Here is a 17,251-nt window from a genome sequence, read left to right on the forward strand (position 1 = left end):
GAGGAAACTACAAAAATGGAAGGTGGTAACCATTCTTATTTCCCTATTAGTATGTTTTCAATTCCTATATCATTATCATTGTTTTGTTAGGTGTTTTTTTTTTTTTTTTGTCTTGTTTTGATTTCATTATGTCTGATGGTATGGGCAGCTATTTTCAAGATAACAAGATGTCATATAGTAGTCGTTGATTTCCTTTTATTTTGACTTGATTTCCTTTTGCTTTTGTTGTTCTATTTTGATTGACCTTATTATCTTTTTAATTTAGTTTTATTCCCTTTCAAAGTAAAAAAAAAAAGTAAAGTAAGAAAAAATCAGAGCAGACTATAAGGCAGTAGAGAATAAGAAAACAATACAAAGAAGCAGTGAATTGAAGAATTGGTTTTGGAAAGATTATATAAAATTGACAACCCTTGGACAACGGCATTGATAGAAGGGAAGACTCAAAAACATGTTACTAGGAAGAAAAATTATGAAATTATAACATATCTTACAGAAATCCTGAAGATCATCAGTATCTATTTCAAGAACCTGTAGTTTAATATGTAGGTAGAAGAAAAGTATGTATGTATGTATGTATGTATGTATATGTATAGTATCAAAATTGAGTCAAGAAGATATAAAAGTTTTAAATAACCAAATATCAGTCAGTGAAATTGAAGAAGGAGTAAAATAATTTACCAACAAAAGCCCAGGAGCTGACAGATTCAGTGCTGAACTCTTCAAGAGAATAAGTAATACCACTACTCCTCAAACTCTTTAATGAAACTGAAATGGAAGCGATACTCCATATTCAATCCTGGAAGATAGCCTTACACTGGTAGCAAAACCAGAGAAGGATGCAACTAAAAAATAGAACTACAGGCCAATCTGCCTAATGAACATACACATACAAGCAGAAGTTCTGTGTAAGATACTGGCAAACAGAATGTAGCAATTAATCAAAAAGTTTATACACTATGAAGTAGGATTTATTTGAGGGATACAGGGATGGTTCAGTATATGTGAATCATTGTGTGTAGTACATTACATTAATAGAGCCAAGAACCAAAACCATAGGGTCATCTCAATAGATGAAGAAAAAGCATTTGACAAAAACCAACATCAATTCATGATAAAAACCTACAGAAAATTGGAACAGATGGTTTTTACCTCAAGCTGATAAAAGCTATCTATGGCAAACCAACAGCCAACATCATACAAAATGATCAAAACCTGAAAGCTTTCACTATAAAATCAGGAGCAAGACAAGGATGTTTACTATCACCACTCATTATATTTCTGGAGATATTAACCAGAGCAATTAAGACAAGAGAGATGTAAAAAGAAAAAGGATAGGAAGGGAAGAAGTTAAATTATCATTATTCACAAATTACATGATACTTGGCATAGAAGATCCCAAACACTTCACCAAAAGACTTCTAGATTTAATAACCAAATTCAGTAGCAGATCTGAATACAAAACCAACACTCAAAAATCAATAGGCTTCCTATAAACAAGCAACAAGCTCACAGAAAAGGTAGAGCAACAACAACCTTCACATGAAGTACTTAGGAATGAATCTAACACAGTAAGTAAAAGGTCACTATACTGAAAACTACTCTAAAAAAGGATATTAAAGAGGATGGAAAGATATCTTTTGTTCTTAGGTAGGAAAAGCTATTAACATTTTGAAAGATTTGCACAATATATTATAACTCTAACTCTCCCTCTGAATAGCTAACATAAGAAATTAATTTACTTGAGGCTATAGCATCCAGGTAGTATGCTTGTACTAAGTCTATTTTTTCTTAAACATCATTAAGGTAGTAAATTATATTCTTTAAGGTGTCCCTTACTTTAGTTTGTAAAGTCATCTTTATTTTGGATGCCACTTTGACAAAGACCTTCCCTATCATGTTTATCCTATTACACTCTTAAATTTGAATAGTATTATCTGTGGAAAAATGGGTCTTGGTCTCCAATTGATATTTTAATGTTCTAGAGTTATACACTAAATTGTGAGAAACTGCACAATATGATAATTTAGAAAATTGTGTTAATTATGAGAGATATAAGTACCATTACCTCTGTAAAAATGATATCCTGGTTATCCTCTGAATACATGCTGAAAGCAAAATAATGTTTGTATCGCTTAAGAAAACTTTCAAATTTTTTTACTTTGCTATAATAAGTATAAATAGATAATGTAATACAAATTTTAACTATACTTTGTAGTGCCTTCTCTGAGTACTTTATGTATTCAAATATTTTTTTTTAGAAAACATACAAATTGTGGATATTTTTATATATGCTTATGGTTTGCTTATGTAGCTCAAAGTATGATTTTTGTTCGAAGGTTAAATAATATGAATTCATGAGGGGCAGGCAAATAATAGTGAAATTCTGTTATGCCAGCTTGCATTGTGTTTTTCTAATATAAATTTATTGTAATTCTGTTGGTTATTCCTACTACTTACAAATCAATTTTAAAAATACTAATTCCTTTATATTTAAAAAATGGCAAATATTTGAGAGTGGTAATTTTGACAAATTGGCAGTTTAAAAAGAAATTAATAAGCTCAGTAATTGAAAAAAATTGTTTTCCTCATAAAGGTTTTTTGACTGTGCTCTTCACTTTCCTTGGAATATCTTTTCTTTGTCTCTGTCTTGGTTACTATTTTCCCGTTGCTGAGATGAGTTACCTGATGCCCAAAATTAGGGAAGGCAAGGTTTATTTAGCTTACAGTTTTTGGATGTTTCAGTGCATACTGAGCTGGCTCTAAGGCAAGGTGGTGTGACAGTAGTTCATGGCAGCTGCAAATGACAGGAGTGAAAGGGCAGAAAAGGTGGAAAGCACGCCTCTTTCCCTCCCTTATATTGTATATGGTTACTCCCCTCCCCCAGGCAGGTGCAGCACTCATGCCACCAATCCCAGTGCTAGTTACTGAGCCAATCACAAATGCTAGACTCAGCCACACTAGCAAGGCCCCCTTCCCATGACCACATGAGGCTTTGTGGCGGGGGTGGGGCATTTAAGCAAACCACAGCAGTCTCTATTTATCCTGTACTATTTAATTTTCACTTTCACATCTAGCAGGTTCTCCAGCTGTCCTAAAATGTGTATTTGATTGGTTGATTTTGAAAATTCATGTGTTACAAATTGTTCCAGCTCTGTTTAGAACTGTTCCATGACTGCTTGCATTACTTTTTCTTGGGCTGTATAAAATCATTTCTGCTTTCACTTCTAAATGAATAATGTTCTGTGAGGTTCTAATGGATGCCATTTTGACTTACATTTGGATTTCCTTATTTCCCTCTTCTTCCCAATAGACCCTGATTCATGTATGTAATAACTGGTTTCAAAATGTCTCCACAAAGCCTCATGTGGTCATAGTAGGCAATTTATGGTGGTGGCTGATCTAGGGTGTGTGATGATGGGATTATGATGTGATACTGCGATTAATGATATAGAGCTGGGATTACGGATGCCCACCATGGATAGAATATAAGGGTAGAAAGAGGGCTGCTGTCTTTACTTGCTGCTTGCTGCTTCACTGCTTTGCTGCCGTCTGCCCGCCAGGAACTCTTTGAACTCTGTAGTGCCCCACTGCCATGGCTCCCCGCCTCAAACCAGCAAAGTGTGCATTGAAACATCTATGAACTGCAAGCTGATATAAACCTTTCCTCATTTAAATTTGGGTGTTGGATATTTTGTCTCAGCAAGGAGAAAAGTGACTAAGACAATGTTCAATTTATGTGTATGGTGCATACCTTTTTATGCTTTGGTTTTGAAAGTGATAATTATTCAATTTTTCTGGTATTCCTATTTATTTATTTATATTTATGTTTTTAATCTTGTTGGGGTTTCTTTTTGTAAGAGGAGGATCAAGGATATGAAGTTAGCTGGCATCTAGTTGCTGCCCATCTAGAACTCTAGGGATTGCTTTTAATTTTTTTGCAGTTCTTAAGCTTGCTTTTGCTATTTTTGTAAAACAGTTTTAATTCAATTTAATTTTGACAATATGAACTCAAAAAATACTATTTTAAATAATTTCTATACACAGCTTACATTATCTAGCTTTCTTAATGATCTGTGAATTTAAAACATTCTTAAGATCCTATATCTTATTATTCTGCTATGATTTATTACAGACCTTATCAAAAATGTTCAAGATGAGTTTGTCAGTACTTTTTCATTGTCCATGTTATTTTTATGTTAAACTTTAATATTAAAACGTTCTCACCACTTCATTGTAAATGCATTTATTTAATTGTGAAGTTGATGTTGTCAAGTCTAACAGTAATATTTCCAGTTTCCTCCTATTCAACCAATAGAATTAACCATTGCTTTCTTCTAACATTTTTTCCAACTACAGTTTTAGTGTTGATACAGCATTTGCTGGTTTCTCTCCACTTCATTTTCCATCTTCTCCCCTTTTATAAGTTTTAACAATGGTATGTCCTAACCTACAGATTATATAATTTTCTAAAATATTCCTGGCTAGTGTATGAAATATCTTTCAAATCAGTTATTATCTATGTAGATGCTTCATTATGCCTAATGTACTACATAATACTTCCTCAAGAAAAGTGCCCCAGTACGACCTCATAACGTTAGTTGAAATGGAGAGCCTCGGTTTTTCACTACTTTCATTATCACAATTAGTTTTTATTTATCTGATGTTTAGAAATATTGTGATAATTTTATTCTTTTGTAATTTATATCCAAATATTTCTATCTATGCATTTCTCTTTACTAGACAGAAATGTAGAGGGAAAAATCCTCTTAATATTCTACAAGGAAGTTGAATTTTTGTTTTGATTTGTTTTTACAAAGAGTTATTTATTGAATATTTGAAAATATTTGAAATATTTGAAAAACATTTGCATGCTTTAGTTGGACATATTTAATGTGTCATAACATTTTATGTTGAACTGTTATCTCACATTCTTGATATACATTTATAATAATTTTTACCCACTTAATGTCATAGCCTACGCAAAGACCATCATTATTTTTTTAATGTATTAGGTATTTTAGATAAAATTTTATAATTCCAGCATATATTTGGTATTTAATATGATGATTCCAAATCTCTAGGTTATTTATAAATGCTATATTACACATAAAATGTAGCATCATCTCAGGTCCTGGAGAACTTAGATTCAACATATTTCAAGCTTGCTTTTTTCACTTTGTTTTGTTTTTTAGATTGCGTTTTCACAACACAATACAATCATGGATCTTGTGCAGTTTTTTGTCACCTTCTTCAGGTAACTTGCTTTTACTGACTTTGAAATTATTAAGTCTGTCAGTCTGCTACATAGTTTATCAGTTATTTAACTTTAAACTGTATACTATGTCCTAAATATGTATATTTATGTCATTAAATATATACCACAGCAAAAAGATTACTTTACTGTTATACTATTAAATGGTCTAATGGATTCTGTAGAAAGAGGATAATGTTTTTTGCAACATAACTAACATCTGCTTGAGTTAAAAAAAAAACAGTATGTGCAAGACATGGGTTGAGTCTATCTCAAACAATGAACTGAATTAAGTTTCTTTTATGCATTTGTCATATGTGTGCGACAAAAGACACGTTTTTTTTCTGTCATGATGTAATTAGTAATTTAGAAACACTATAAATGACTTTGAATAGAACATAATTCTCAAGATCATTAGTTATGCTAAATTTCAGTGGGTTATAAAAGAGGGAGTTCCACATTTAAACTACTTCAGAAAATGATATGTATACTAGGGTTAAATTGTTTTAGAAATTGTGACTGGGAAAGAGAAAAGGAAGAAAGGGAAAAGGAAAAAAAATATATAAACAAGATAGTTATATTGCTAGTTACTCATAGTTCATTGAAAAGATGATTTGTGCCAATATTGTTTGGCAATATCTAATGCCTATATCTTGTATGCTGAATAATTACCTAAAGATAGCAATACACATTAATAATGTATTAATTATTGTTACTCTACTATTGTTCTGAAATTCTGTTTATTTTCCTGCTTTTTAAAATAAAAATAATTAGGGCTCTTTTGGTTTATTTTTAAAAGGCATTAGTTTTCACAATTTTTATGTGATAATTTTGAATATGCTAACACACTAGTTTGTATAATAGAGCTCAGAAAGTATTTGTAGGAATTTTTCATTATATATAAAAGCTATTTTCAGGGGATACTTATTTTTCTTTTCATGAGTTGTAAATAAAGACCCACTGAGTTAGGTGAAGAAGCTGATTTTTAACCATAGAATATCTGTATCATGGGATCTTGAAGATACTATTTTTGTGAACATTATTAAGAATATGTGCCACTTATGGTAGGTAGTCTTTGAGTTCTTTTGTATTAGACAAATGTGACTCCTGTCACAAATAGCCCCACATCATAGCATGCAACTATTAAGATAAAATGTGGTATGAACTTCAAGTTTTGTTTACCGACTCACCTGTGCTGACATATATCATAAAGGATCAGTACAATTCAGTCTTTAATGTGATAGGCACTTTTCTAATTGGTTGTTTTGTCCAAATTCTCATAAGTATTTGAATTCCTATAATCTTCTTCATATGAATCTTAAAATCTTTTCTGTCATGGTCCAGATACTATACATTTCAACATTTATGCATTGTACAGTCTCTATTGCATTTACACAACAGTTGTGCCATAGTACTAAAGCAGGCGATTACTGATGCAGTAACATCATAAAACAACTTGTGTGCTGAATTTGGCCTGTGGTCATAATTTGCTCACTCCTTTTAATGGCTGAAGACAAGCCATCATCTGACAGAGCACTTTTTGGTACTACATTACTAATTGTTCTTTATATTTGAGCTGAAATCTGCCTTATTTTAATAACTCTTCTAATTCATCTGTAGAAGCCCATGTATAACATGTCTAATCTCTCATTGCTCTTAAAATCCTTAAGATTTTAAAATATTTTTCTCCAGTTTACATACTCCCTGTTCATTTTGTTACTTCTTTTATTAAATATTTGCCATTGATCACTTTGCTCTGAAAATACAGTTGCTTATGACCTTTTACAATTTTTAATTTTTAAAATTTAATATGTTAAAAAATCACTAATGTGGAAAATGCATTCATACTTTAAAGTGGTGCCTTACAGTCTGAAGAAACATAATAAATAATGTGTGTTTTATGATTTTATATCTCAGACTATAAATGAAATTTCAGACTATTAACAAAGTTATATACTTTTATAAAGCAATTGAATTTAGAATTGAATAAGCATTATTTAATACATTAAAATAAAACAGCTTTGTGATGCAGATAATGTGCATGGAAATTTACTTAAAAGTCAGTCATTTATAAAAGTTCACAAAGTTCAATATATATAAAATTATTTAAATATTTAGGTTTTTGTTTTAATCTTTTGAATTTCTGTGCATATTGAAATTCAAAAGTTCTTTTGTTAAGCAAAAGAAAGCTGGTATTAATATGTACCATGTTTTAAAGGTGATCCTATTTATTATGTTGTCATCATGGACAAAGTAAAATAAAATATTCTTATTATTATGTGAAATATTTGAAGGGCCTTTTGTCATTTAAATTTCTTCTCATAGTGAAATGTAAATTAGATAATTTTAAATCATTTCATCATTAAGAAAACGCAGAATAGTTTCAAGTTTGTTATTTTTTCAGAAGCCACAGCTATATTTTAAAAACATTTTTAACAAGGAAGCATTCATGACCACATTTCATTCAGACCCTCATTTCTGCTTTTGCCTTTCTAGCCCAGTTTGAGAGGGAGCCGAGATAAGTGAATGTGTATGCTTTCAGTATAGCTTTATAGGTGCCACTTCTCAAATTGCATATCAGTTATTTTACTTACATATCATATATAGCTCTTGTGGTATACATAATTATTAGAGGTGATATATAGATAGTCTGGTTCTGCTCTTAGCTTTTTGTGCCATCTAAGTGGGTCACCTAGCTTTTCTAATTGCATTCGTTTCCTGTATAGAATTAAAGGGCTTTTGTTGTTACTAGTTTAATATATGTTTTAATGTATGTTTAATTCTTAACATATAATATAGTAAATGACGAGAAAACCTAGAAGAATTATTTAAAATTTTTTCTGTTGCATAAAAATGGAAAAATGAGTATCAGTCTAAAATATCTAAATTATTTATTTTTAAAATTTATTTAATTATTTGTTTTTATTTTAAAAAGCAAAATGAAAGAAAAGATAGAAAATAATACAGAATTTCAAAAAATAGGAAATTAATACTAATTAATATGTTGCATATTGTTATCTTAGAAGGTGTTTAGGTTATGAGGCATGAAAAAATGATCAAACAATCAAATAAACTATTCTTTGTGATGAACTGACAAAGATTGGTAATATAGTTGTGTATCCTGTATATATGAGAATACACACACACATACATATATATATTTATATATACATATACACGTAAATTCATATAATCCTTTCTGTTTCTTTTTAAGAAATAAATTAAGCAGAAATACGATAGGTTTTTTATGGTGTCAATAAATTTTTACTGTATCAATAGGTATAGTTACTACCTTGCAGTTACTATACTGCAGCCTGAAGCGAACATTTTTAGAGGTCTTCCCCACTTTGATTGACCTATAGGCCAAGGGTATAGTTTAGTAGTTACTCCAACTATTTTGATTATGGATTCTAATTAAACATGTGCAGACTGAAGAGATCACTATCGATGGATTCAGAGACCCAGTTGCCTCAGTGTGAGCCAGAATGTAGGATTTGTACTTGCACCCTTTCCCCACTCCCTGACACCCAACTCTAACAATGGATGACGACATTTTGGTCCCTGGTTATCTGTGTTACTTCTGTCCTTAAGCCCAATAGTACTCACAAAATTGCTTATTTTATTTGCACTGTGTATAGATCCATGTATATATCTCTGTATATTCTCAAGTATATGATATTTAATATTTAAATAATTTTAAGATGTCTTATTGTTTTTCTTCAGTGGACTCAGCTACCTGTTTATTTATTGGAGTCTAGATTTGAAAATTAGCTCAGCTCAAGGAACTGAACAGAAAATTGTAACTTTCTGTCTCAGCCTCCTGTATCCTCAGAAGTTGTGTCTTCTTTTTTCTTTTCCCTTCTTTTCACCGGAGCAACTTAGGAATTTCAATTTCATTTTGCTTTGGCTATTGCTTTTTCTAGGCTTCAAGGCAACAAGTTTGCCTTGGTGGAACTTGATGGTTGGTAGAACTATTCTGTACAGCTGTAAGTTAGTTAAAGTTTTCAAATCACTCCACAAGTCTGTGCCATCTCCTGGAATCCTCAGTAGGGCATGACATCTTCTGTGGTCCTGAAAATATATACAAAAATAAGTACATTTTTTGCTTAGCAAGGCTTGCCCTGTATCTCCCTTGACTAAACACAGAAGTCAAATCTGATCATATTCCCTGAGCTCCTGCAGTGGTATTTATTGAAGCTCTTTCAAGTGTATAATGTGTTTTTCTTTCATTATACTCTGATGGCTTATTCGGGAATTTTACCTTGCTTAATAGTCTAGTAGCCAGGAAAAGAAGTGGTGGCACCTTTTGAAGGGAGCACCGGTTGTCTCAAAGAGAAAAGGGTCTACAGTGTTTTCCAACATAGAAAAGTGTTGTGTATTTCTACAGAAGAGGTCTGTGATCTAATATCTTCAGAAACACCCACCAGGTTATATTTCAGGGCCAACCACGGACTTTACTCCAGCCAAGACAGCACTGCTGTGACTGAGCATTGTATTATTTCTTGAGCTCATAACCTTTAACTACCATGCCCACTGCTCCTCCACATTAGCTCTTCTACTACTAAATGTACAAATATCATATAAAGGCAAATACCCTCTTGCTCTTATTTTTATGTAGTAATGTTTGTTAATGGCCTTGGTATTTCTCTGTAAGTATCAATATGATATAACAATAGTCAGCCAAATCCAACCATATTTAAATATGTTTTCCCAATTTTTAAGATGCTTAACTCATGGGCCTTTCACGGATTTTTTCCACCAAGATCTTGTAAATAAGGAGTAGCAGGAGTGTCAAAGCGAGAGAATGGGAAAGAGAAAAAAGAGGAGTAAGGATATGTATAGGAACAAATTCCCTATGGCAAATGTGAACATTATGCATATCTAACTGATGCTAATACACTTAATATTAATTTAAAAAAGACTACCTCAGCATGCACAGAGTGATGGGATTAAGAGCTGAAAGGTAGAGCCACAGGTGAGCTACGTTATATGTAGTGATGGATTAGAAAAGTGCATTTTATGGTTGGTACATTATAGTTATTTGTTGCTGAAAGTTGGTAGAACTATTCTGCACAGCTATAAATTAGTTAAGGTTTAATTGTTTTCATTTTTTGTGAGCACATTTTAAAATTTGATTAAATTTCATCACTATTTTTCTATTTGCATTTATTTTTTCTTGAAATACTTGACAATTTATTTAAGGATGATGTGTAATTTAAAAAATATTGGCATGCTTTTTTCAATATTAGTGTTCTAAAAGTTCACCTGTATTAATTTTTAACTCCTCTTTTTAAAATAAATTTTATTATTTTTCACATTTCATTTTTTATTTGATAAGCCATATAAGGGGTTTGGTAACATTGAAAAACTTTTCTGAAACAAATTGTCATGCTCTGCATCATTGTTTTATTTTCAAATTTATTACTTTCTCTTTTGTTTTTCAACTATTCTAACTTCATTGATATCTAGCTGTAGGAGTCTAATATGTTTATTTTGGAAATCTCTTTTCAAGGTTTCATATGCATTTTAAAAATAATGATTTTAGAGCCAGGTGTGGTGGCTCAAGTAATCTCAGTGCTCTGGAGACCGAGGCAGTAGAATCATTGTGAGTTCAAAATCAGCCTCTGCTACAAAGTGAGCTCCAGGCCAGCCTGAACTGCATGGAGAGACTCTGTCTCAAAAAGACAAAAAAAAAAAAAAAAATCATATTTTCTTCTAATTTCCTTTTGCATATATTCTATAAAATTTTTAAATTTGTGGTATCACTGTAATTGTATAAAACATTTTAAATTGATGTCTATTTAGAATTGATAATAATTTGAATCCCATAAGAGTTCTGTTTTTTTACATTTCTATCTTTCCAATTTTGTTATTGATGATTACACGATTACCTTTTTAAAATTACTTATTCTAAACATAGATTTATAGTTTTTTTATGATTTTGATTTTTAAAATGCTGTATCAGATTTGAAAGTGAGTTATACACCTTCATTACCTTACTGTATTACTTTATATTTGTATATTTACTGTTAGCAGAGAGTTTTACATTTTCATAAGGTGCTTTATTGATGTTTAGCACTCTTTCTCTTCAAGTTTAAAGGACTCCATCAATAAAGAAGTAATAAGGAAGTGACACAATCCACTAAACTATGTGGGGTAATCTTATTTTCTCTTTTAGTTTTTGATGGCAGCCTTGCCAATAGTATTCTTGGTCAATAGGTTGTTTTAGTTGTAGCATTTTGAATAAACCATCCTACTCCTATCAATCTGAAAAGTAGCTGCTGTGAAATCTGTGGATAATTTAATTAAAACTCCTTTGTATGTGATGGGCCCCTTTTCTCTTGCTATATTCAATATTTTTTTCTTGGTCTTACCTTTCAACAGCTTAAAGATCATGTTTTTTGATATAGGTCTTTCTATGATTTTAAGTATTTAATACTTAATAGATATATAATATGCTTCAGTACATTCAGAAATTTTAATACGTAGTATGCTGGGTGAATGTGATGAAATACAAACTGTTCATTTCTCCTTAGTTTTGAAGGAAAGTTTGACCAGGCTTTATTTTTGCTATATCAATTACCTATGTTCTAATCTAATTATTATTTCTTTCCTCAGACTGCTAGCTTTAGATTTAGATTTTCTGTTTCAAGTTTGTTAGATTGTGAATCTAGATTGTGAATCTAGATGGTTGATTCAAACATCTCATTATTGATTTAAAATGTTTTTTTATGAGCTTTTATCACTAGGTATTCCTGTTAGCACTGATTTCACTGTGTGATATATTTTTGGTATGTTTTCATTTTAATTTTTCTGTATTTATAGTGTCTGTTTTTATTTCTTCTTTGATCTGTTGATTTGAGAGTATGTCATCTAATTTTCACTTTTATGAATTTCTTAGTTTTCCTTCTATTATTAGTATATAATTTTGTCTTGTTGCAGTTAGAAAAGATATTTTGTATGATATCTATCTTTTTTTAATTTATTGAGACTTGGATTGTGGCCTAACATCTGGTATTTGCTGCAAAATGAGCAATACACTCTTTAGGGAAATGCGTATTGTGTTGTTCTTACATGTGGTGCTCTATATTTGCTTGTTAGATCTTAGTTTTTTTGTGTTATGTTTTCTATTTCCTCACTTATCTTTTATCTGCTTGTTTTATTAATTACTGAGAGTGGTGTTGAATTGTTTTAATCATTTGGAATTTTCTTGGTCCCTATAAATGCTTTTTGTTTAAAGTATATTTTGTTTGAAATAAATGTAAAATAATATCTTTTTGTTAGACTTCGGCAGATGTATCTTTTATACTTCTTGAAACAATTTTATTGTGTTTCGTGTATATTTTATTTGTATCACAAATATTCAAATGTGATTTGTTTTGTTTTGACAATCAGAGGATCTCTGAATTATAAGAAGGAAGTAAATGGAAATTTAAGAAGTTAACTTGTTTTTTTTTTTTATTGGTACCAGGAATTGCAAAGCAGGTGCTTATGTCGCTGAGCTAAATCCCTAGCCCCTTACTCTGCTTGTCTTGTAATTTTTTTCTTAATCTTCTCAGTTTTAAAAATGTTTGTCATCATTTTACTACTCCTGTGCTTTCCATTATATTGAATTAGCTGCTAATATACCTAAATTTCCTTCTAGCAGATTAGAAATTATGTACTTCATGTTTTTATTTAATGATTTCCTTATTAGTATTAATGATTGACTAATGTCAGTAGGTATGTTTTTCTTCCCTAAATTATAGAGAAAGAAGGCAATACTTAGAAAGTTTCAGTTTTATATATCATCTAATTAAACAACTTTTTTTTCTAATTTTAGCTTGTATTTAAGCAACTTTTTGAAAATATAATTCTTGTATATATTTCTCATTGAAGTTCACTGTTAATTGGTTCTGCAGCCAGTTTTGGAATATTTTCATCACTCCAAAAGAGACCAAATATCATTAGTAGTATCTCTGTACTCCTCCCATATGCCTCCAATGATTATAAATGTTATTGATGTTTTGGTTTGGACACGCTAGGTATATCTGTTTTATGCTAAAAGTCTTAAGGATGTGGCATTTTGACTGAATACAGGTAAATAAATGATCCTCAGTCTGTAAAGTGTCAGTTCTTAGTAGAATATTACTAACACTTTTATTGTTAATTCAGGCATAACAAGAGAAGTATAATCATTACCAATTCAGACTGTAGCAGAATTTCTCAGATTAACCACTCTTCACTGTTTAGAGTGGCAAAGTCTTTGTAGTTACAGTGTCAACATGTATACTGCAGTATAGTAAATATGCCACTAGCTGTCCCTTGAATGGCAACATCAGAAATGTCTATAGGATACTCTCAAAAATTTCCTGTAGGACAAATGCAATGGAAGAAGGGAATCCTAGAGGCTTCTTCCAATATATATTCTGAAAATATGCAAAGAAATTTTAGCATGTAGAAAATTAATTCAGTTTTCTGTGAAAGTTTTATGTATAAAATTACATAATTTTAAAAACAGAGTCTGGAATGTAACCTACCTTTATTGATCTTGTATTGAGTTAGAAAGCATGAATAAAATCTCAAAACAATTATTTAGGAAAAATAATTTTATAGAACAGATGGTATCGTCACATGAAACATAAGTTTGTTGATGTAAAAAAACTGTAGTTTTTGGAAGTTCTGATAACATTCAGTTTAAAATATTTCTAAGGAAAGAGTTTTCTAAAGCATTGAATATTGTACAAATATTAATAATTTGTATTAATATTTTATTACTATATAAGGTTATGCCAGATTACAAGAAATTAAGAATATACTGAATAAATTTTCTGTCTAAAATATTGACCAAGACAAAATGATTAAACTCCATAAGTTTTTTCTCCCATGTATTTACTTCATTATATATTTCACATATATATTGAGCAAAATTATTTCTGCTTTACTTCCCAGTTGCTTTTTGTCTTTATTATTGGTGGCTGCTGTAGTATGGAAGATCAAACAAACCTGTTGGGCTTCTCGACGGAGAGAGGTACAATATCAGTAGTAGTATTTAATCTTTTCTTTAAAGGTTTGAGAAATATGGAATTCTTGTTTAATTAACATGTTCCTATAATTCAAGTCATTCATTCTTATTTGAGCAACCTAGTATTTTTTAAAGCTTCAGAGCCTACTGTCACTGGCATTTTAAGTCAGTAACTTTAAAAGAATTATGGTTTTTAAAATAGTATAAAATCAGGAATGAATACTAATACTAATATTAATTCTGTTATCAAATAATCTGTAATATCCTATGTAGTTATGCTATAATACCAGTTTGTCATCAATGTTTTTGCAATTTAAAATAAAAATTTGAGTTACAAGTATTTATTTTTGGCTTTAGATAACATTTTATTTCTAGAAACTACTATCTATTTTGGGGGGATTAATTAAATATTTTCTATTTATTAATTATCTGGTAATCGAATCATGTTTAAATAGCACAATAATTTTGTACACGTCTATATGAGTATTACTCATGATGTTACTTGTAATCTTAAAATTAATAAAAACAGTAATGCTATAGTAATTCTAATGTAACAGTTGGTGATTTAAGTATTTCAATTATATAGTTTCTTAATTTTGCATATATCAGTGAATCAAAAGCAAGAAGGAAATGTCATCTGAGGACCAAGATAGCCAGTATTGTGTTATGTCTCATAAAAAATAAAATAACTTTCTATTTTTATTAGAATTCAAATATTATGTTCTATTAGTATTTTGAGAACAGCATTAGTGGTATGTTTGCTATTAAATTTCTCATTGTTTAACTGTATGATTTTCTTCACATAAAAAGATTATATTTAATGATATTTAAAAAGAAGTATATATTAAACTGTAGTATTAGTGAATGGCATGAATTCTTCTTAACTATCCTATTTTCAAGTATCTATCAAAATCCAGTACTTCCTTATGTTTGTAAATTTGAGGTTATCTCTCACCTAAATAAATTGTGTATCTTAATATTTCTGCCTCTATAGTTTTATGCATATGGCCAGTGTAATATCAATGAGAAATTATTTTAAACAACCTCTGATTAAAAGCAATCCAATCAAAAAGAGCTTATTAAATATGAATATATGCATGTTTTAAGTGTGAAATTCTTTATGGATGTTAATATCTGGACAAATTAGATGATCTACTGTATTCAAATTGTAGATTAAAGAAAAAAAACCTGTAATTGTAGGCAGGCAATATAAAGACCTTCCATAATGGAATAGAGCTGGTGACAATGTAATGCCCCTATCCATTAGAAAAAGAGTTAAGATCAGTAGTTATCCTCTGTTCCCTGTGAATATGACAGCATTATTTACACATCTTATCACTGCAATTTATTAATTGCGACTCTGTAAATATAGTATCATGAAATCAGAAATGTCTTGCTTTGCCATTAACTAGCATCTGAATGTGAAAAAGTGGACTATTTGAATTTGTACTATATTACCAATTCCTTAGTTTGAGTCTTTATATCCCTAGAAATGCTTACACATATCAGCTGAGCTTATAAACAATGCACATATTTAAAACTTGAAAAAACTATGCATCGTCCATCTATTTATGAAATTTTCACAGATCTGAAAATGACAAATTGATTTTGGTTACTATTACTTTACCTAATGTAGTAGAATATTATTTATTACATTACTAATCAAAAGCTGTGTCAAACTGATATTAATTTAAAGTATGAAAATAAATATATCATTGAAATTGGAAGTCAAAATCTTTCAAAATATTTGGTATACATAGAAAATGAATGGAAAATAGGAAGGAGAACTTGATTAAAGACCACAGACAAAGCAGTACTCTGTTCTTGTAAATATAACCATGTCCTCTGGATATTCTCTCAGTATAACGTTCCTTTTTACAAAGTTATCTAGGCAGTGCTTTCTCTTAAAATAGAAATGGTTGCGTTTAATTTGCTAACTATTAAAAAAATCACAAAATTTGTGTAGTCAAATTTCATGTTATGCTACAGTATATGCTAAAAAGTTTGAGAAATTTTTGTAATATAATATAACTAATTCCTTTAGATAAAATCCCTAAAATACATTATAAACCTTTTATGTATTAAGGTCAAAAGTAGAGATAGTATTGTCTTTTTAACTACAGAGATTTATTATTGCATAATATTCATATTGTTAAAATTATTATACCTAATTTTATAAACTCCAGAGATTTTCAGTCTCTGGTTGACTAGTGATAGATTTTAAAGTACTTTTTTAATATTGAAAGAATTTCTCATTTTGTTTGTGTGATAATTTTACAGACTTTTAGTGGTCATAAAAATGTATTTTTGTCTGAACTTATTCTTAATCAGTTTTAACTGTTTAATTAATTGGAATATATTCCCAATATTAAAAGAGGCTAATCTGTTTTCTCTCTCTGGCTATATTTCTTGCTTGCTAAAACACTGAAATCAATTGTTTTAAAGCTCAGAAGATACATATGATTAGTAGCATAACATTTTATCTTTAACAGTAAATGAAAATTATTTATAAGATTATTCCTTAGAATTTCTCTAATTTTATTATGGCAGTTACACTATTTACTTTTCAAAGTGCAAAGTCTATTGAAAATGAAAAAGATGCTTGGAAATTTTATAAATATATTGTGTTAACTCACCAAGTTAATTGCTTTTTAACTTTTTTTTCATAATAAAACATAACAAAACAAAAAGTTTCACAACAAAACAAAAAGTTGGTAGATGTCCTCCCAAAGCCTCATGTGCTCAGAGGCATTGAAAGATGATTAAATTAGAGGCTGTTATACAATGTGTTGTTAGAGGTAGGGTCAGGTTACCAGAGGGCCTGACTGGGTATGTGTTTTGTCTCCTACTCTGCCCTTTCCTTCTGCTTGCTAATTGTGACATAAGCAATTTTCTCCAGCCATACTCTTCGATCCTTGTGGACAGTGGAAACACTGAAACATTTGATGCAAGCATATATTACAGGAAGTCTTCTGAGATGTCATATTTACTATTTT

General features: G+C 30.2%; 1 protein-coding gene across 6 annotated transcripts in view; it reads left to right on the forward strand.

Moving 5' to 3' along the window:
* Atrnl1 (attractin like 1) overlaps positions 1-17,251 on the forward strand; it is an 833,524-nt gene that overhangs the window by 356,963 nt on the left and 459,310 nt on the right. For 5 of the 6 annotated variants that reach the window (XM_063244801.1, XM_063244804.1, XM_063244802.1 and 2 more), the window contains exons 25-26: positions 5,193-5,254; positions 14,183-14,261. The exons of the other annotated variant lie outside the window; for it this stretch is intronic. In XM_063244801.1, the coding sequence (XP_063100871.1) occupies positions 5,193-5,254; positions 14,183-14,261 (141 nt within the window). The remainder of the gene's footprint in view (positions 1-5,192; positions 5,255-14,182; positions 14,262-17,251) is intronic. 6 annotated transcript variants of the gene reach the window in all.

This window comes from Cavia porcellus, unplaced genomic scaffold (assembly GCF_034190915.1).
Source record: "Cavia porcellus strain 051 isolate PalLab524CR breed Dunkin Hartley unplaced genomic scaffold, mCavPor4.1 scaffold_2, whole genome shotgun sequence".
NCBI classification, from domain to species: domain Eukaryota; kingdom Metazoa; phylum Chordata; class Mammalia; order Rodentia; family Caviidae; genus Cavia; species Cavia porcellus.